At 40.3% G+C, this 20,408-nt stretch overlaps 1 protein-coding gene across 1 annotated transcript; it reads right to left on the bottom strand.

Annotated features, from left to right (window-relative positions):
* Nucleotides 1–7,058: 7,058 nt before the first annotated feature.
* On the bottom strand, nt 7,059–15,075 carry LOC147430740 (uncharacterized). The gene is made up of 4 exons (XM_086494573.1): nt 14,956–15,075; nt 9,885–10,088; nt 8,346–8,589; nt 7,059–7,687 (listed from the first exon to the last, which is right to left on the bottom strand). Exons 1-4 carry the CDS (start codon nt 15,073–15,075, stop codon nt 7,059–7,061), a joined length of 1,197 nt encoding a protein of 398 aa, XP_086350699.1.
* Nucleotides 15,076–20,408: the final 5,333 nt, after the last annotated feature.

The raw sequence follows: 20,408 nt of genomic DNA, 5'->3' as shown, positions 1-20,408 counted from the left end.
CGACAATCATGGATGGTTGATCGGTGCTTATCCAGCCATCCTCAAATACAATTGTCAATGCTTTGGGACAAATGATGGATGGATCAGCATCTACTAGTGAAGTAAACAAGCTAAAAGTAGAACTGAGGAACAGTGAGCAGCGAGTCGAGAAGTTGAAACAAGATATAGGGGCACAATCATTGCGGCATAGTGTTCTTGAAAAGCAATCAGCCAGGACAATTAAGACATTGAAAAGAAAGTTGTTAATGCTTGAGTTTGACATGAGGCAGTTAAATGAAGAAAAGCTAGAGGCTGAGAGAGCTACTGACAGATTTGAGACTATGCTGAGGATGAAGAGAGTTGATTTCAACACATTACTGACCATCCACACTCCATTAAAAGCTTCGTTAACAAAAAGATACATATTCAATAACTTGGTTGATATTTTGAATCCAGAAGGCAACACCATTTTCGATATGGATAAGCGGAGGACACTCATGGAAACTATACAAAGTGATTTGCAGGATAAGTTGTCTGAATATAATAGTGCTTTGGCAAATCAAGCTATTATGGACTACATTGATAAGCAGAATAACCTCGCTGAGGATTTTGAGAAAGCAGAAGAGAAGGATAAAGAGAGGGAGGATGAATCAGCAGATAAAGAGGATGATGATAATGACTCTCCTCCATCTCCGCCTTCAGGATTTGGTGCTGGTGGATCAGCTGCCACAAGAGGCAATTAGCCCAACACAGACGAGCCAGACCAGTATAAGGATCATCAATCATTGAATGAGACTTTGAAGGGTGATGAGCAAAATTCATTACAGCTCATCAAACTGAATAAGAGACTAAGAAATCAGCAAGCTCCTATTACTAGGATGCATTTGGAGGATAATGTTCTTCTTTTTGATCTGGAACATTTTCAAATACTATATGTTGGCGCCAAATAAATGATACAGCATTGGAAATCAGCCGCTTTTCATGATCAAGGGTTGTGCCAATTACCTGATCATCCTAGAAGAATTTAGTTTCTAGAGAGAGAACTTGAATGGGCGCTTACCTCTGAGCAGGCCTACATATAAATGTATGAAAGAAGTTAGGAATCAGCTGAAAGAAGTTCTACTTCAATTGAAAATTGCTAGAGGAGTTCTGGACCACAGGGCACAAGCTATTACTGAAGATTAGACTTCCAGCAGTAAAGGATCACAAACTCAAATGACAGTAGGGAAACAAGCAATTGCTCTCTGAAGACTGTTTCAGAGAGCAATGGCTCTCTGAAGACTGTTTCAGCTGGTTCGAGTCACTAGGAAGATGATGCAACAGGAGAACTAGGATGTTCTCAACTTTCTAGAGTTTGTAACTGATTACCAAGCTCTCCTGTATGTATTGCCTACTAGAGAGACTGAGCTGCATAGGTTTTTCCCAGCTTTGTATTCTCAACATCTAAAAACCAGTGAATCGGCTCACATACTATAATATCATTGATGATCTTCACGATAGGTATGAGCGAGCCACTGTAGAATAGAAAACCTGGCAAACAATGATCAATGATGCTCTCCAGCTAAATGATGTTTTAGAGCTGCAAGGAGAAATGCAGAGGGTCAAGCTATGTATGGGACAATAGAAGATCCAACTCAAAGGTCTCACCAAGATCACAAATCAGGTACTTCAACTTACTCTGGAGTCCTCTAAGATCCCTGAAAAGGATATTACGGCTAAACCAGGTATGGGGCCACAGTACATAGAAATGGCTAAGATCCTTTTTGAAGATAGGATTAAAACAAATCAGCCTCTCCCGGAAGGATGGATCTACACAGCTCTGCATTTTCATAAACTGGCCAGATGCCGTCTGACAAAGGGTAGACGCATGATGTATGATCCTGACACCAAAACCTATAATCCTCTCATGCCTTATGAATTGGAGATGTCTACTACAAGGCGGGATCATCTTGAGAAGGAGGCCATTTATCGACTTATCCAAAAGGACAATGCTGGCACTCAAACTTCTAAAGCACGATCATAGAAGACGGGCAAGAGGAAGCGGGTTCAGTGGAAGGATACTGGGTAGTTCGATCTCAGAATCAGACAGAGGATTTTCCCAGTGAGGCACTGGAATTTCTTTGCCTAGGCACCCTTGGAATTATAATTATAGGGGTGTCAAGCACTCAACAAGCATGAAATATGGCATAAAGCTAGCAATACTAGAAGAGCTGGTGACTCCAGAGGAGTACTATGAGGAACATAGGCCAACTCATGGGGAACATCGACCAACTCAGCAAACAGATAAATGGGTTTAGGGTTTAGGGTTTGGGCCTCAACCAAAAACTCAGATGGGTTCCTCAACATCATTTTAGAATCGGGGTGGATTTTTCAAAAAATTTGGTGTTATACCAAAATTTAAGAAAGGAGGGAAGGGTGTAGAAGGTGAAGACAGCCCCATCAGGCGAGAATTGTCTCCTCGGAAGCGGAACAGTGGATCAGTCACACATCAGTAGTTACCATGCCAGTTATTACAGTAACTTCTAGAAGGCTATAAATAGGACCCATTACATTTTAATTGGGTTTCTTAGTTCTCTTGGCTTTAGCTTTCAAGTATTTCCGAGCTGCAATCTCTTTGCCTTCAACTTCACCTTGTAATCATTAATTATTGTTGTAATCATTTGAGCTTCAATCCGTTACACCTTGTACTGGTTGTTCCTGAACTGTGAATTTGAAACTGCAAACACCTTTTAGTTGTTCAGTCTGTCTCTCATCTTAGTATACTATTTCAGTTCAGATAACTATTTCAGTCCAGTCTCCACTCTCTATTCCAGTTTTACTGACTGAACTGATGACTTACCAGGAGCTCTAAATTCTAACACTGGAATCAGCTATCTAATCACCTTCAATTCCATACACATTTAGAGAAAAAGAGAAAAAAAAAACTACTAGGCCTTTTAATAAAGCAAAAAAAAAAAAAAAAAAAAATACTAGCATAAAATTATGTATACCATAGGGTCTATTTATAGAGCTAGACTAGATATCTGGCTGGCATCTTTCCTACTAGGCTTACACATACCCATGCTACAGAGCTTTGATCTCCTAGGCCGAATGCCATATACAATGCTACATAATTATAGAGGTGATGATCCAATAATTTTTGCGTACCAAAGCACTTTTACTTGCCACCTCGAGTCCTCAATGGAGATGGTAAGTAATTGTCACTTTCTAAAAGTAACAAATTCATCAAAAACATATTTTTCTTTCTATACAACTATATTCTTTGCACATGAAACTTGCAATTATCTACCGCATGATTGTGGAAAAGTTGCATACAATATTCTTCTTCTTTTTTTCTTGAGCTTATAAAGTCAATTTCTTCAAAGAATCATTGGATGAACTACGTACCTACTCCAATAATCCTTCCTTTTGGCATGGACTATACTAAAGAAAAATGGATTGAGATTCAATTCCACACATGCTACTAGTCACATAAACTAAATATGGGTTGCAATGGATATGGTGTAGCACAAACTAAAGATTCCTCCCTAAAGAAGGAGGAAGAGCATACATTTCTAGAGTATATATGAAAAGTCACTATAGTGATCAAGGGTGGCATAAACATGGAGACAGTACTCCTCTTTTACTATTTGGCTTTGTCTTCTTCTACAATTTTTCCTTTTCCTTTTCCTTTGTTGTTTTTGTCGTTGCTACTATGGCATTTTGTCAGTATATGACCTGTGATGTTGCATTTGCTACAAAACTTATTTTGGTAGCAATATTTTAAAAAATGCTTTAATTCTTTGCACTCATAGCACTTTTTGTTTTTTTTTTTGGTTATTTAAGATGTAGACTTATATGATGATGCAATGAGAGCCCATCCATTGGCTGGATTTATCTTTGTTTGGTTCTTCTCCTTTTCAATTAATGCACCGATCACATCCTGCAAAGTGGGTGTAGGATTCTTTTGTTCTAGCATTCTGACAATGTTATAAAAAGTTTTGGGAGCAACACTTAAGAGCATGGAGACCTTATCTTCAGTGGGAATCTAACATTCAATGTAAGTTAACTAAGTAATGATACTCATTAGCCTATTTCCCGGGGAGGTCACCTAAGAAAAATGTAACCTATCACGTGAGTTCAATAGAAGGGTATTTAAAGTTCTTGAAACTTAAAGAAATATATATACAAAAGGACATTATTGTTTCAAATTTGAAAAAAACTTACTGATTTTAAAAGAAAAGGGTACATTATATTCCTAACAAAATTCACAGATAAAGGGTTTTACAAACATGTCTTGAACGCACGTGATATGGTAATTTTGCACATAGTGAACCCCCCGAGGCCTATTTGTGAGGCTTGAAATATATTTTCCTTCATTCATTGCTAGTTTGTAGACTAGGTTATTTATAAGGCTTATCTTTCTCATATTCAGATTGGCACCAAAATTCTTGGATGGAGGTGGTTTGATTAACAATGAAGTGTACAGAACAATCGTACAACAAAGTAGTAATTATGCAAAGAGGCTGGCCATATTTGGTTTGAACTATTATTTAGGCTCTATTAATTGTGCTTTCATATGTGGAAAATTTAGCTACCCATGCTTTGACAACAAACCATAATTGTCTATGCATAAGATATCCTTCCCACTGGCTAACCAAGCATGAAAACTCGTCATTGAATTTCTCAATTTCCATATCCCCCATAATGTAAATAGATGAGTCAAGGAGAGTGTTTTTCACTGTACAAGAAATTGCACGAATGCGGGAACACAAGTAATAAAATTGCCAAACGTAAAGCTACTCTTTTAAAATAACCTGTGAGTAATTTTTAAAAACAAATTAAATTCACCTTGAACAATTTGGAAGCTCCATTATTCGATTTGGGGATACCAAAAGAATCCTTTGAAGCTTTGCACCCTTGATATTAAAGAATTTGGAATTTTTAACTCACTCGCACAATCATAATGAAGATCATACTAAAAGTTGCTTGACAAAAAAACTTCATTGAAAGTGAAAACTTGAAACCTTGGGATCTTGGCCTTTTGAAGTGAAGGTCCGTCCAATTAGACATGCCAAAGTAAATAGCCTTGTGAAGATGCTTGGCTTGATAGCCTTCGCTAAGCTTGTAAAGGGGTTTGACAAACTTTTTTTTTTTTAAATAGCAAAGCTGACAATTGTGAGTAAATTGTATTGAAAGCCCAAAAAATTAGAAGGTCTTGTCATGCTCTTATTAAGCCATGACATCATCCAGGGACTATAATTACATCGGCTATAATTACATCGGCTATCAGGGCGGCCACCCCTACCAACCCACCCCCTCCTCCTTGACACACAAGGTCCATAATCTTGTCCTTCTGAGATATTTTATTTATCGATGACCAATATTTCCCCCGACCTAGGCATTCCATCTACTGAAAACAAGGCACAAGTAGTCCTAGACCAATACTCCGAATGTTGCTTGCGTCTGAGTGTCCAAATTAGCACTTTGCTTTCTTGAATAATTTTGGCAAAGCTTGCCACCTCAAAACCTCCTTTAAACACACGGCGGTTCCTTGTTTGCCATCCATTATGTAAGAAGAAGTATCTGACGATTTGAGTGATGAGGAGGAGGGTAGGACTACCTGAATTCTTACCTCCAAGGAATAGGTTAGTGTTGAAAAAACTAATTTTCCATGTTCTTTGGACCCACTTGCATATTTTCCCTACGAGGCCTTTGATAGTTGGGCACTCCATGAATAGGTGGCCCAGATCTTCACTAGCCATCCTGCACCCCAAGCATCAATCTGACCCAATCCCTCTCTCCTGAATCTTCACTCCCCAGGTGTTTGACAACTTAAAGGGGTGTCACCTTGCGGTTGTATCATCTTATGTGAGACTAATATATTGGGGCAATATTTAAGTAGGGGAGAGCTAGTAAAAATGCCTCAAAGCAGTGTAGCTAATGCCTGATTAATATTGAAAGTTGATTTTCAGCTACTCAATGAATTGAGAATGGAAGAGGGGTTGGTAATTAACCACATTCAAAAAGGATGATTGAAGTGTTTTCAAGTAAATAAGAAAACTTTCCTCGATTAAAGAAGCCAATAAGCGCTCTTAATCAGCTCCTAATGCTTTGTGCAATCACCAAAATTTATGCAAGAGGGGGTTCTTTGTGATTCTTAATTTCTAAGCTAATTTAATATCAATTTTCTTTGATACCAATTGCTGGGTTCAATGTTTATGAGAGCTAAAAGAGGCAAAACGGTGAAGGCGGCCGTAGCTTACATAGATAGATTAATAGAGAGAGAGAGAGAGAGAGAGAGAGAGAGAGAGAGAGAATTTCACGGATTCCAATAAATTAAATTCTTGTTACAAAATGAAAGAAGTACTCTATCAGAAAATTGTGTATATCATATGATTAATTTATAGAACCGGTATGTTTCCTACTTGGCTTACACATAGCCATACTTCAGAGCTTGTAGCTCATAGGAAAAATTTCAAGTACAATGCTACACCGGTGAAGACATGACATCCATACTCATTGGATGAAGGACATGCCTACTAAAACACCTAGTAATAACCATGCTTTATCTATTCAAAAAATATTGATTTTTTGCTCTTTTTTTTTACAAGAGGATTTCTCAAATATCCATTTTCTTACAAGGTCCTCCTTTTGAAACCTCAATATATTTGGCTAATGCATGTCCGTTTTTTCCCATAGTCAAACTAGCGTTGTTTCCCCTATAATATATCACCCGTTATTTCCGTTATTTTCCGCCATTGTTCTTTCCTTGTTTCTTTTCTAGTTGTCTACTTATTTATCTTTTCTAGGTAGATTTGACCAAACTTGTGCCAATGCAGGGTGTTCCATTCTAGTTCTACATTGTACCCATTTTGGAAAATGAAAATGAAAATTTCAACATTAAAGCATGAGACAAAAATTTGATTACTATAGCATATTATAGAATATGCATATACACGAGTGCCTTAATGTTGCACTATATAGAGATTTATGCCAATCTATAAAGTTTACATGTTAAAGAAAACTATGGAATATATACATGTACAAGTGCCTTATTTTTTATGTATATAGATATTTATTGTGACATAATAAATGGCTTACTGGCCCATTGTACCTGAAGCCCAAATGGGCTCCCCTGTGTCATGAAGGTAAAGGACAAGATTCCCATCATCTTGTACAGCAAGGTAGGTTCTAGACCAACAACCTGGTCCACTTGAGCATTGAGTAGGGGTCCACCATAGCGGATTACCATCACCATTATACACAGCAAAAGTCCCATCTAGGTTGATGCGGGCAAAACAAAATTGTCCCTTGCGATAGCATGCAGAATTTGGACATGCCCATATTGGTTTGTTTATATTTCCATTCGATATGTAATGATATAGCACCAAGTTGCAATCATCTTGCATTTGCAAGTAGTATCTCTCGTTGGGTGAGTATATGATGTCTGGATAATCGGTGCCAGAATTTGGACTTGTAAGAACATTGAGATCATAATTAGAGGTAAAGAGAGCATAATTCCATGGAGAGCAATCCCATGTAATATCTTGTCGTGAAATGATGCTTGCTGTATTGCTAGTAATAAAAGAGTTTTGCAAAACGTTGTTGGTTGTATTGCTATGACGAATATGTCGACGTCGAGGAGGTTGGCTTTGATATGTGGCGTTGGTTGGTAATGAATCAATATTTCCATTCATTGAAGAGTTTCTTTTTCCTGTTGGAACACCTAAATGTACATCAAAACATATGATGAAGTTGTCAAAATGATTTTCTAGCTAAAGAATAGCTAATTTTAGAAACATATATATCTTTAATCCAATAGATAAGTATTGATCAATCATCTCTGTCGTTTCCATCTCCTCTCTCTCTCTCTCTCTCTCTCTCTCTCTCACCCACCCACCCACCCACCCCCCCCCCCCCCCCCCCCCACCACACACACACACACCCCGTAAGTATGGGTTTCTCCTATAGCTGCCCATGTTTACTCTTATAAAGAATCTTAGTCTCTTCTTTGTATTTCTTCATGAAAAAATCATTGGGTGATTTCCTAAAAACGTATTGATAAGGCAAGGGTTATGTGTGTGTGTGTGTGTGTGTGTGTGTGTGTGACACACATACATACACACATACCTCTCTCTCCCTCTCACATGTGTGCATGCACACATGTGCCACACACAAGTGGTAGCTCTCTCTCTCTCTCTCTCTCTCTCTCCTTATATATATATATATATATATATATATATATATATATATATATATATATATATATATATATATATATATATCTTTGTCCATGGATTTTTATGCATGTGTAGATATATCAAGATTCACCTCCATTACTATGTAAAGAGTTACTATATATAAAACACAATAGATAGCAGTACCTGAAATAGCAAAAAGTTCATCATGACGATTGGAATTGTTATCTGGGTCACCCTCAGCCTCTTGTGTGCTAGATGTAGATCCTCCAGCATCAGAGCCACCTATCCTCTCCACCCAATAGTAGAATACTGCAGAGAGACCTTCTTCAAGCAAGTTTTGAACATCTGCACCCTCGACCACAACTCCAAATCCAAATCCATTTCTAATTTGATTTTGTATGGTGTTAAGCATGTTGTTGATAAATATCTATGTATAGAAAGGATATGAATAGGAATTAGTCGACCTAAAGTGTTTCGAGGCACTTAAGTGTCTCGCTTCCTTACCAACAACTGCTATAATTGTTTTTATGTATCCAAAAGCAAAATTTTTAGGTCTTGCTCACCATAAAGTAAGGTTGCAAGATGAAGACAATTGAAGATTTTTTCCATACCAAAATGAATCTTAACTTAAAAGATTCATGATAATTATTTTGTGCAAATATAAACAAAATCTTGCGCTATATTCTTAAATTTTAAATAAAATGCACATAGCTTCTTTTCAAAGAAATAGTAATTTTTATGTTTATAAATCCTTGCGAATAGGAAAAAAAATCAAAAAGAAAAGTTTAAAACTTAGTTTTCATGTGTCATATAAATAGCAATCAAACAAGTGAAATTTCAAAAATGTTTAAAGGAGGAAAATTTTGGCCCTTGAAAGATTTTTTTGGGAGAATTGATGTTTTTTCAATGAAAATTTATGATACAAAGTGAGTATATGGGTTAACAACAAGAATTTCTATCTATGAAGGAATTATCTATTAAGGAGAATTTCTTCCGAAATATAGACTTGTCACCAAAGAGCCATGCAAATGAAATTGTAGATGAGTTAGGTGTTTTCTTCCCAAAGGCATAGTTATGTTTGATCAATATTACTTGTTATTTTTATAATCATCAATAGTTATGTGTAGACATTGAAATGACAAAAAAATATAACATACTTTATATATGAGACCCACACGACTTACAAAAATCTATAAAAACTTACACCATTTTTTTTTTCAAGTAAACCTATAAGAACGTATATCAATAGCATAAAAAATTAGTCTACGTTTTTTCTCTTAGGTCTCTTTATTCATTTCTAAGCTTATGGCAGTACCAATTTGAAAAATTGTACGATTAGTGTATAGAGAATCCATAAAAGGATTTTTAAAGATTCTTATTATTCGAATAAAGAAAGAAATATTTAAAAAAGGACACTTAAGTGTCCTATTTTCGGACCAAACTATCCGAAATTAAAGTAATTACTTTAATTAAAAGTAATTAAAGTGTAAAACTATCCAAAAGTACTTAACTTTAAAAGAAATTAAAGTGTAAAGCTGTCCAAAAGTACTTAACTTTAAAGAGAGGATTTGGTTTTGGTATCTTGTAAAGATTATCTTTCATCTACTATAACCATAAGGTGATTTTAAGGTTTTATATGGCAGACCAATATTAATATTGTCCATGATGTACAAGTTTGAGTGTATGTATGAGAACTTATGAGAGAAGAAATAGTGACCATGCCTCAACAAGGTCAAAGCCAATGATTGCTCCAACACCTTCTCCAAAGCATTGACTAGTATTATAAAGTGTTAAAGTGGTATGAAGGCGTATTGTATCCGAGATGTCGGTGTCTATGGACGTTGAAAATCCTGGTGAATAGTAATTATCACTATCAATAGGCAGCGTTGTAAAGTTCTCAATGTAATCAATTGCATTTTCCTGTGCCTGCACATAAAAAGTATAAAACATTAGAAATTGGTACCATCACAATGTTAAGTTACATTCATTTTCTCTCGAAACCTTGCATAGAGCTGTATTTCTTTTCTCATTTACATACAACATCATTGAGAAGCTTAAGTGTATAATGCAAATGGTACATTAAAAGGTTTTGATCTTTTGATCTGTTGACTCTTAGGTTGCTTTTAGATTGCATGCATATCCTTGTAGACATCTAATGCACTTTCTCACGCAAAAAATTGAGCTATCTATAAGCTTTGCACCAATTGTGTTCGCATAGCCACACAACAAATGAAGCAACTTTTGACATCCAAGACCTACCTTAATGACATGAATGGCTCAAAATGAAGCAAACATATTGTGGGTGGGTAGGTGGGTGGGTTGGAACATCTTTTTTTTTTCTTTTTGGGGGGGGGGGGGGGGGGGGGGGGGGGGGGGACATGAGTCACCATGTGAGGTAGTTGGGACTCGTAGATTGCCTTTTTCAAAATCTTAACGAAGTCTTCTTGGGCGGTTATTTTCATCGTTCAACTTACGGCTCAATCGCTTGAAGGCTGAGCAGTTTGAACCCAACCTTATTTTTGTCAAAAGAACTCGTTCACATATTGGTCCTACTTTATTGACCTTGGTTTATTCTTCCTTTACAAAAATTGACCAAGTTCAAGGGTTGGTTCTATGTAAACCATTTCAATTCTAATAAGGTACACTTCTATAGAAAGTACTCCCTATAGAAGATTGTTTTCCTTCCCTTTGAAATTGACGATTTTGAAAGTGTCCCGAATCATGGGGGGTTGTGATATGTGTAACCCACGAGGCCGATGAGCATGGAGGCTCTTTATTTGGAAGAGAGTGGAGTCAAGGAGGGCTTCTTTATTTGGTAGTTTAAACGAAATCAATCAAAGGAAAACTTTTGAATTCAAACAAAAAAAAAACGGCTAGTTTGTTTGAATTCAAATTTTCTCCCGAAAATTAAATTTGAAATCTAACAGAAAAAACCATACCATGTAGCATATCTATGGAAAGAGCTCGAAGTGTGGATTTTAGATCTATAATCTCCACTCAAATTGGAGATCATATATAGAATTTATAGAAGGCCGAAAATGATAAATTTATCCCAATCCCTTTTCTGGGGAGAAAAGTGCATCCTTTGACTGCCTGTACACACCCATGCCACTATTCTTATACACATGGCATGCATCTATTTTTCAAACATTGTATTTTTCAAAATGTTTATCACCTCCATAATCTCATGGCAAATAAAGAGGTCCTCCTAGACCCCATCCTCTTCCTAATGACCCTTGGAGTAATGGGTGAATCACGAAGGAGGATCCTAGGCTGCTCCTCCCTTTGCATGTTGTATCCCTCTTGTGTCCTGGCTCATTTCACCCCTCTCTCTTTTAAAATGGTGGAGGGTACCCCTCCATGCTTTGGCTAAAATGACGTCTGAGGTTCTTTATGCAATGCAGTGCTCCGTGAGCTTGGCGGACAAGACGACGACACAAGGGAGATGGCTTCTTGCTTGTTGGAAATCAACAGCATTGTGTGGCTCTAATAGCTTCTTGGATGGCTTTTTTTCTACTTGGTGAGCGAAAGGTCCTTTTTGTTGGTGGATGGCTCTTGAGAGACTGGTAATGGAGCTTCGGGCTCCCTCTCTCTTGCGATTCAATGCATGTATGGTTGACTTGTAACCTTTTTTATGTTGAGTCATCTTGTCCTCCTAGGGAGATGATGGACCTTATGGCGAAAGGCTTGCGGCCAGTGGCAACAAAATTGGAGATTCTCAATGGTTTCAATGTTGTTATTGGTCAAGGTTTCAATGTTGTTATTGGTCAAATTGGAGATTTTTGTGGGTTGGCTCCCTTGTTCTCCATTAGAGTGTGTGTCATTATTTTTGGTCACCCTTGTCTTCAATGGGTCCATATGAGCATGGAGTTATTATATCCATGGGTTTCCTTTTAGTCGAATATCACCTAATCTCTACTTTTATTTTTCATTACATAGAATCTCCCCAAGATACTTTAGCATCTCCAATTAGCATGTCCATGCGGGTCACCATTTAAAACCAATCTTAATGAGTAGGATTTGAACTCATTACTTACATAGCATGAAACTCAACCTTACCATTAGGCTATATGCCTGCGCTGGCCTCTAAGGTCCCCCCCCTCCCTTTCTCCTTTTCCTTTTTTTTTCCACCCTTCCCTTTTCCTTTCTTCCTCCCCTCCCCCCCCCCCAAACCAAAAACTAATTAATGGGTTTTGAAAAAGTCGTTTTGGACACCTACACTCTCTCTTTGGAGAGAGTACCTGCTAAAAAAAGAAGGAAAAGGAAGTAGTCCCTATAGTGTATCCATGGGCTTTTTTGGCCTGCCCAAAGGACAAAGGCTATAGAGATCACTTCTCTTTTTGCTGACTAAAATAAGAAAAAAGTTGAGTTGTATTTTTAAGCATTTTTTGACATGTCAAAAATATTGATTGGTTGAAATAAGATAGTGGGTACTCATTGAAATGAATTGTGTAAATCTAATGATGGACATGTCTTGGGTTTTGAAATATGAAATCAACTCTCATATATCAAGGAAAAGATTTTGCGTTGCCCAATGCCTTTGGAAGCATGAAGATTTTGGTTTGCCCAATGCCTTTGGAAGCATGAAACGTTGAGTTGAGAGCCTTCCATGTTAAATGATAAAGCCTTAAAGGCTGCACAAATCCTAAGAGTTACCTTTTCATTTTGAAATTTGTGTTATCCACCTTTTTATTTTGAGAATTTGGTTCACCCTTTGAAACTTGAGGTAATAGACTAAAGTTGTCATTTTTGTTAGCTAAAACTTTATGGAAGGAATTTATCATTAAGGGCTTTAACCTTTAAAGAATTTTTATTTTTATTTTTAAAGATTTTAAACCTAGGTTAGAACTTAAAGATGTAGAACTTTTAAAGTAAGGTCTCCATGATCCAACGAGGACCTAGAGTTTTTTTTATTAGAAGGTAAAGCTTTAAATTAAAGAAAGTGAAAATGTTACATGGATCCACAAGTAGGGGGAGGGTCACCCCGAGACGCTAGAGTTTTAGGACTTAGAACTTTAAAGCTTTTATAGTGGGATTTACAACTTAGGGATCTACAGTTTTAAATTTGTAAAAAGGGTTCTAGAGCTTAAAAATGTAGAGTTTTTAAAGTGGGGTGTAGCGCATAGGGATCTAAAGCTTGGAGTGTAGAGCTTAAGAGTGCTTTTTTAATTCAATTCTATGTGCACGCTTATGTTTTTTTTAAAAAAAACTTAAAGATGTAGTGATTTTAAAGTGGGATCTACCCTTAGATCAAGGCCTAAAATTGATGCCTACTTTTTTGTCAAGGGCTATTTTGCCTATCAAAACAATCTCAAAATTGCCTGTCATTTTTTGTATTTATATCTTTAAGTTAACCTTATATATGGCCAATTATATAAGTTGATTGCATTACACAAAGCATATGAAAGGGGGCTTGAAAAATTGGATGTCAAAAAGAAATTTTTATCATGCCTGGCAGGCCTTGTGATTTTATCACTTGTTTTCCATGTAATATCACCTACTCTCTCCAAAAGAGAGAGTACTCCTAAAAAGAAAGAAGAAGGAAGTAGTCGGTGTGTTCAATTTTGTTTCAGGGTTTGATTAGAAGTCATCTTAGTAGATATCTTGTTTGATATAAAAAACAAAGTGGAATGGGCTTGGCAGTGGATGCAGTGAGAACCCCATAACAAATTATCTTTGAAGATACCTTGTTTGACGTCAAAAGGAGAGTGGAATGGGATTGGAAGTGGAAGCTCGTGGCAAGGAGAACCCCTAGAAAAATTTTAGGAAGGGAGACTAACGAGCATGTAAATGGCTCTTCTCACCTCCTACAACTAAGTAGACTGTTGATTCGGCTTGTGGGTGAAGACGTAAGGAAAGAAAGATGTGGAAGAAGGTGTTGGGAATGGTCCCTTGCTGACCATTCCTTGTTTTCAAGGCGATCGCATGGTGATTAGAGGATGCCAGGAGCCATTGGCAGGAGCGCTGAAAACAAGGAATGGTCAGTAGGGGACCATTCCCGGCCGTCAAAAGTCCAAGGTGAGGGGGCACCACCTTTAGACTAAGTGACACCCATATTAAATGCAGGGTGGAGTAATGGGATCAACGGATGCAAGGCAGGATCTCGAGGCGCACTAAACGTGGCCAACGAGAAAAACGAGGCGCGTCGTCAAAAAGGCGAGGCGTATTAAACATGGCCAATGAGAAAAACAGGGCACGGTGGGGCGATTTGAACCCGAGACTTGGCCGTCTGGATTTAGGGTCACATAAGCTAGCCACCTCACCCACGCACACATTGTGTATACATAGCCATTTTTACAACATTATATTATAAGTTAACATGCATTTTTCAAACTTTCCAGGTTTAGTTTTTTATTTGACTGTTGCGGCTGCGATCCCCTCTGCTTTCGCGCGTGAGCTTCTCCACCTTTGATCCCATTGCCCCCGCCTCTTAAATATGGTTGTGACTTAGTCCTGAGGGGGGCACCAGACAATGCCGTGCAAGCATACTTCGGGCACTGAAAGCAACCTATTGGCTGATTACGTGCGGTGAAAGCGATGTTGCAAGTTATATGCAATGATGTGCATGCCAATGATTGGCTTTCAAAACAAATTTGTTCGGCCTGCTGATGTGTTAATTATCCTGCTCATGTGTCAATTATCCAACAGGGCTCAACCTGAAAATTACGCTATGTATTAATGAGTCGATGTACGATGGAGATGACCTGCCCCCTCCGGCCCTGGACTTTGACGACATGAGAATTAGCAGCTAGCAAAACAAAAAAGATAATTACTCATGCGGGTAATGGCTTACGTCAAGGTCGGACAGATCGCCCTGCCGGCCTTCCCGGCTGGTAAGAGCATGGGCGTGATATATCAACACAGGGAACGTGATGATGAGGAAACAGCGTCTTGTAGATGATGGGACCGCCATGGATCGGATCGCCAAGTCCTGCCAGCTACTACTACATCTGGATGGGCCGACGCAGCTGCTGCATACAGGTCTCTCCATGCAGGCACGATGCATAAATATGCCTCGGCCACGCAAAATGCCAACCGCATCCGCCGGCAACGACAATAACAAGGTCTGTTGTTTTGTCTTGGCCCTTCTATACTTACAAGTGAGAGCTGGAATCCTGCTCAAACCGACCGGCCTGGTTATTAATGATGGCTGAGGATAGATTTCGAGCGCTCCCTCCAGCATGGCAAGAGGGGGCTCGTCCCACCTCAGCACACTTGCCATCGTGGCTGGAGCGCACGCGATTTCTCTCAAAAGCTGCACTGTACTGCAGCGCTCAAAATATTGCCTCGTACGACCCCCGAAAAGCCTGCAAGTAGCCAGGAGGCAATTTTCATGGAATGAGGCCTGTATGTCAGATTATTTAGCATCTTTATTGTGAGACGAGAGGGGGGGGGGGGGGGGGGTGGGGCAAACTTGAAATTCTCCCAGTTTTCAGTTTTCAGTCAAAATTCGTAGCTTTTGCTAAGGATTACCAAAAATTCCTTTTGGATTAGCAAAAATTTGTCTAAATATAGTTCACATAGCCCTTGTTGCATTTGGCATTTAACTAGTTTTTGAAACTCTTCATAAGTTGTACGATAAGAGGGAAGATACCGATCGAATTAGCAAAAATTGGTCGAAGTGTAATTTTAATTAGAATATTTACTCCATTAAAAGATGGTTCTTATAGAAAAATAGATGTGCCAAGTTCCAACCTACGAACCCCTTGGTTATCTGCCTTTCTAACAACTTCTTTCTATAACAAGTTCAAGGTTCCTCCTCCTAACTTGGAGAGCCATGGTGACCAGTGCGTAATGGAGCACTTGAAATACCCTATAGTCTCTCCCTAAAATGCCAATGCTGCTTTGTTGCACTTTTGTATCACCTCCTTTGTGTATCCTCCTAGGTTCAAAAACCTCCACCTCGAAGCTTCTCTCAGAAATCTCTCTTTAAAACAAACCTAGGTTTAGTAAAATCCCACTTACACATTTTCAAAATTTTCTCTAGATTTTAATTTGAGAAAACCTACAAGAAATGTAAAAATCTATAATTATTCAATTTACCTTCATTTTCGTTTTAATGGAGAGTTTTCAAGTCTTCAACCTTGGGAGTTAGTGTTCTGGAAAAATGTGTCCCAGCCAGTGCTCGAAACAAACCTAGGTTTAGTGTAATCCCACCTACAAATTTTGAAATTTACCTCTAAATTTTATATTTGAAGGTGAGAAAACCTATAAAATTTTGGAAAAAATAGTGTTGTTCGGTATAAAAACCTTCAAATTTTGTCAATTTACAGGTTTGCCAAGTTTTGGGAAAAAGTTTTTTCTCCCAGCTTAATATCGTGCCGTTTTTTATTTCAAAAATGAGTGTTGAGGGCAAGGGGAAAGGGAGAAAAACAATGGGACCCCCCCCCCCCCCCCCCCCCCCCCAAAAAAAAAAAAAACCTCGTAGACTCGTAGTCCCGTAGCAGTTTTGGAGGACGACTGCAACTGCGACTGGCTTGGCAGCTTTTCGTGGGTTTTGGAGGACGACTGCGACATTTATACAAATTTCAAAATGAACGTTGCCAACGTGGAGAAGACTCCACCATGGCACGAGGACTTGGAGTGCCAGCTCAGCTAAGCGCTCGAAATTTATCGTCAGCCAACCTAGCATGTCATGTCCATCCTTCCCATCACCCCCTCTTCAAACGGGGGGGTGGTACCTCCCCCTTTTCATGAAAACGCATGGAGATCTTCTAATCCCTTGCCACATAGATCCCTGCTCAATCAGTATATCGGCCCTGCATTCCAAGAGTGTTCTTCAAGCTTGTTCACCCAACATAGTATTCCAAAACCTCCCACAGGAGCCTCCCACCGCGGCATCAAGCCCGAATACGGTCCCTTCTTTTGATGTCCCCCATTGGGCATCCCCAGACGGTACCCCGGTTCACCATGGAAACTACGAAGGAGTGGCTGATGTCGACGATGGAGCTACTACTCAAGGTAAACCCTTAGTCATCCTCCCTGCAGCACAAGTTAGAAAAGTTGAAAAGGACCTATAAAACAGGGCCCTCATCGGCCTTGTGGCGGGACCACGGCCACCGGTGGAAGTGCTCCGAGCTTGGGTTTGGAATCAATGGGGAAACCGGGGCTGCGAGGTGGAAGCCATTCAAGCCCTTCCCAAAAACCACTATCTCTTCATGTTCAAAACATAGGAGATGGCTTTTGAAATTCTAAGTTCGGGACATTGGATGCTCCGGTCCTCACCCATCTGCTTGTTCAAATGGTCTCGCAGCTTCAGCCCTGAGAAATCGGCCCTTGAAAACTACCCTGTGTGGGTAGAACTACCTAACCTACCTCTCCATTTTCAGCATCACCTCCATCAAATCGGGGGAAGATTAGGTAAAGTCTTGGGGGGCAAGCCCCAAAGGGACTTCAACCCCTCATGGCACCCACAGATGCTCATAGAGTTGGACCTCTCAAAACCCCTTCCCGACTCTATGACAATAACAACTGGCGAAGGAGACTGTTGGGAACAACCCATCATTTACAAATACCTACCAAATTCTTGCTTCAGCTGTGGGGGAACATGACATTTTGTTAGGAACTGCCCGGCTAAATCCACCCCTACACCAGCCCCTAGTCAACCTCCCCCTCCCCACAAGGAAGGGGCCAAGCACAAGCCCCCCCAGAAACCTGAAGTAACTACAGCCCCTCCTGCTCCCCTGTCTAGGGACTCCAAAGGAGGCACGAATAAATCAAGGAACCACAACCGGTTTGCTCTGCTAGCCGATATTCCTGACTGGGTGGAGTCAGACGTCCCCGAATCAGAGTCTGACACCGAGGTGGAGGACATAGGGGCCACTCCAAAGGAGCAAGGCAAAGACGCCCCAGAGGAAGACATCCAAATGCAAATTGAGGTAAGAAACAAGGTGATGGACCTTAACCAAACCACCCAAGCCATCTTGCAGGCAGGTGACCCCTCCACTGTGCCTATGGAAACCCAAAAGCTCAACAAAAGGACACACGACTCAGTAGCAAAGACGCCTACTAGGACCCTGCAAAACAAGGGAAAAAAAAAGACCAACAGATGAAGCTCATATCTTGGAATGTCAAGGGGATCACTGACCCCAACAAAACAAAGAAGCTTAACAAATGGCTCAAAGACCAAACTTGGGATATCTGCGCTCTTCAGGAAATAAAAGCTGAAGGAGAAGATCTCCTCAGAAGACTCAAGGAGATACACCCTGAGGTGAGATGGTACTCGTCTTCCCATAACAGGGGCTCTGAAGGGACTGCCATTGGAATCAAGAACCAGCTAGCCGACGGGATTTCAGCTAGTCGAAGCCACCAGTATTGGTGCTCGGTCCAGCTTCCACCCCCATTCAACTGCGAGCTGGTCTCTGTCTATGCTGGAGGCACCTCGGCCAACAGGGCACAGATCTGGGAAGAAATATCTGCAATTCCAGGGCCGATTATCCTCCTAGGTGACTTCAACATGGTCGAGGCCAGGGAGGATAGATTTCTCAGGAAAGGGCAAACCCTCCAAGGTAACGAGAAAACAAAATGGGAAGCATGCAAAGGGAAACACGACCTTTGGGACTCTGGCACTGAGGGCTGCTTCACCTCGCAGAACTACAACAAGGGAGAGCTTGCAAGGAAGGCTAGATTGGACAGGTGCTACTTCTCCCTCTCAACTGCCAATAGGTTCAACAGAGTCAAGTCCAAGCCCTCATTCACCACATGTGCCTCTGACCACTATCGACTGGTGATCACATGTGATGACAAGTCCTCCAAAATGAGGAACAGCTGGTTCCACACGGATCCCCATCTGTTTGCTCTCACCAAAGTCCAGGAAAAATGACAGAAATCTGGACTAGGGCCTTCACCAACAAAGACTCCCCGGGTAAGAACTGGAACAAGGCCGTGAAAGATACCCAACACTTTCTCATTGCCACCAGAAAAGAAGCCACACAAGCTAGAAGGGTAAGGGCAGAGAAAATGTATGCAGAACTGGGTCAGTTGGAAAATTCTCAAACCACGACGTCTCTCACTCAAAACAGAATCTCCTCCCTCAAAAATCAATTAAGAGTTGAGGAGCACAAGGCCTTGCAACATACCAAGCTCTTCTTCAAGGAATGGTGGGCAGGCAAAGCAGATAGACCCTCAAAAGAAATGTTCAGAAGCCTCAGGAAAAAAAACACTAGAGACACGGTTCCCATGCTCAGAACCGACCAGGGGAAAGCCATTAATGAAGCACAGAAAGTGGACTTTGTCAGGGGCCACTTTGAGAAACTTTTTAGCCCAAAGGAAGTCCTCACCGAGGAAGTCGCCAAAAGCAAGGAAACCATCTGGAAGTTCAGAAGGAAGGTCATCCCGCAGGAAGACCTGGCACTCATCGACTCCCCTCTGAGCTTAGCTGACCTCAACATGGCCATTGAAGGACTAAATCCAAACAAGACCCCTGGTCTTGATGGACTACCTGCTGAATTCTTTCAATGCTTCCAAAAACTCCTCACCCCATTTCTCCTGAGAGTCTGGGAAGAATCGGTGAAGTTCCAAGCCTTGCCCAACCTCCTAAACACAGGGGTGATCAAGTTGCTCCACAAAAGAGGGTCGAAGGAAGACCTCAACAATTGGAGGCCTCTGACCATGTTAACCACTGGCTACAAGATATTCTCCAAGGCCATTGCCAACAGATTAACCACTCATCTCTCCAAATGGATTAATGAAGAACAGAAGGGATTTATAAAAGGGAGGAGGATCCTAGAGGCTATCATTTCGATGTGGGAAGGAGTTGAGCATGCTGAAGAATCCAACCAAGATTTTGTCTTCATCAAAGTCGACTACGACAAGGACTATGACAGACTGGAGTGGTCCTTTATCCTGGATAGCTTGAGTCACATGGGATTTGGGACCAACCTAGTAAGCTTTGTCAGAACCCTGTTCGGCAATGCCCATGCCAAGGTGGCCATCAATGGTCTCCTTTCTGAAGTTTTCAGCCTCAACAGGTCAGTCAGACAAGGCTGCCCTCTGGCTCCACTCCTATTTGCTGTTGCAGGGGATGGGTTGAACTGTCTAGTCAAAGGCTGGATGTCGGACAACCTGATCAAGGGGGTCACCCTCCCCAATTCTCAAGAACAGCAATGTTTTTCTCAATTTGTAGATGACACTAACGGATTGGTAATAAATGAGGATGTGTTCCTCAAGAACTTCTGGAATGCCATCTCCATCTTCTGCCTTGCTTCAGGCTCCAAAGTTAACCATGCAAAAACTGGAGTCAGAGCA

Source organism: Adiantum capillus-veneris, chromosome 21 (genome assembly GCF_014529385.1).
Source record: "Adiantum capillus-veneris isolate H3 chromosome 21, ASM1452938v2, whole genome shotgun sequence".
Lineage (NCBI taxonomy): Eukaryota > Viridiplantae > Streptophyta > Polypodiopsida > Polypodiales > Pteridaceae > Adiantum > Adiantum capillus-veneris.
The sequence above is the reverse complement of the archived record's forward strand: the minus strand, read 5'-3'. Positions and strand labels throughout refer to the sequence as shown.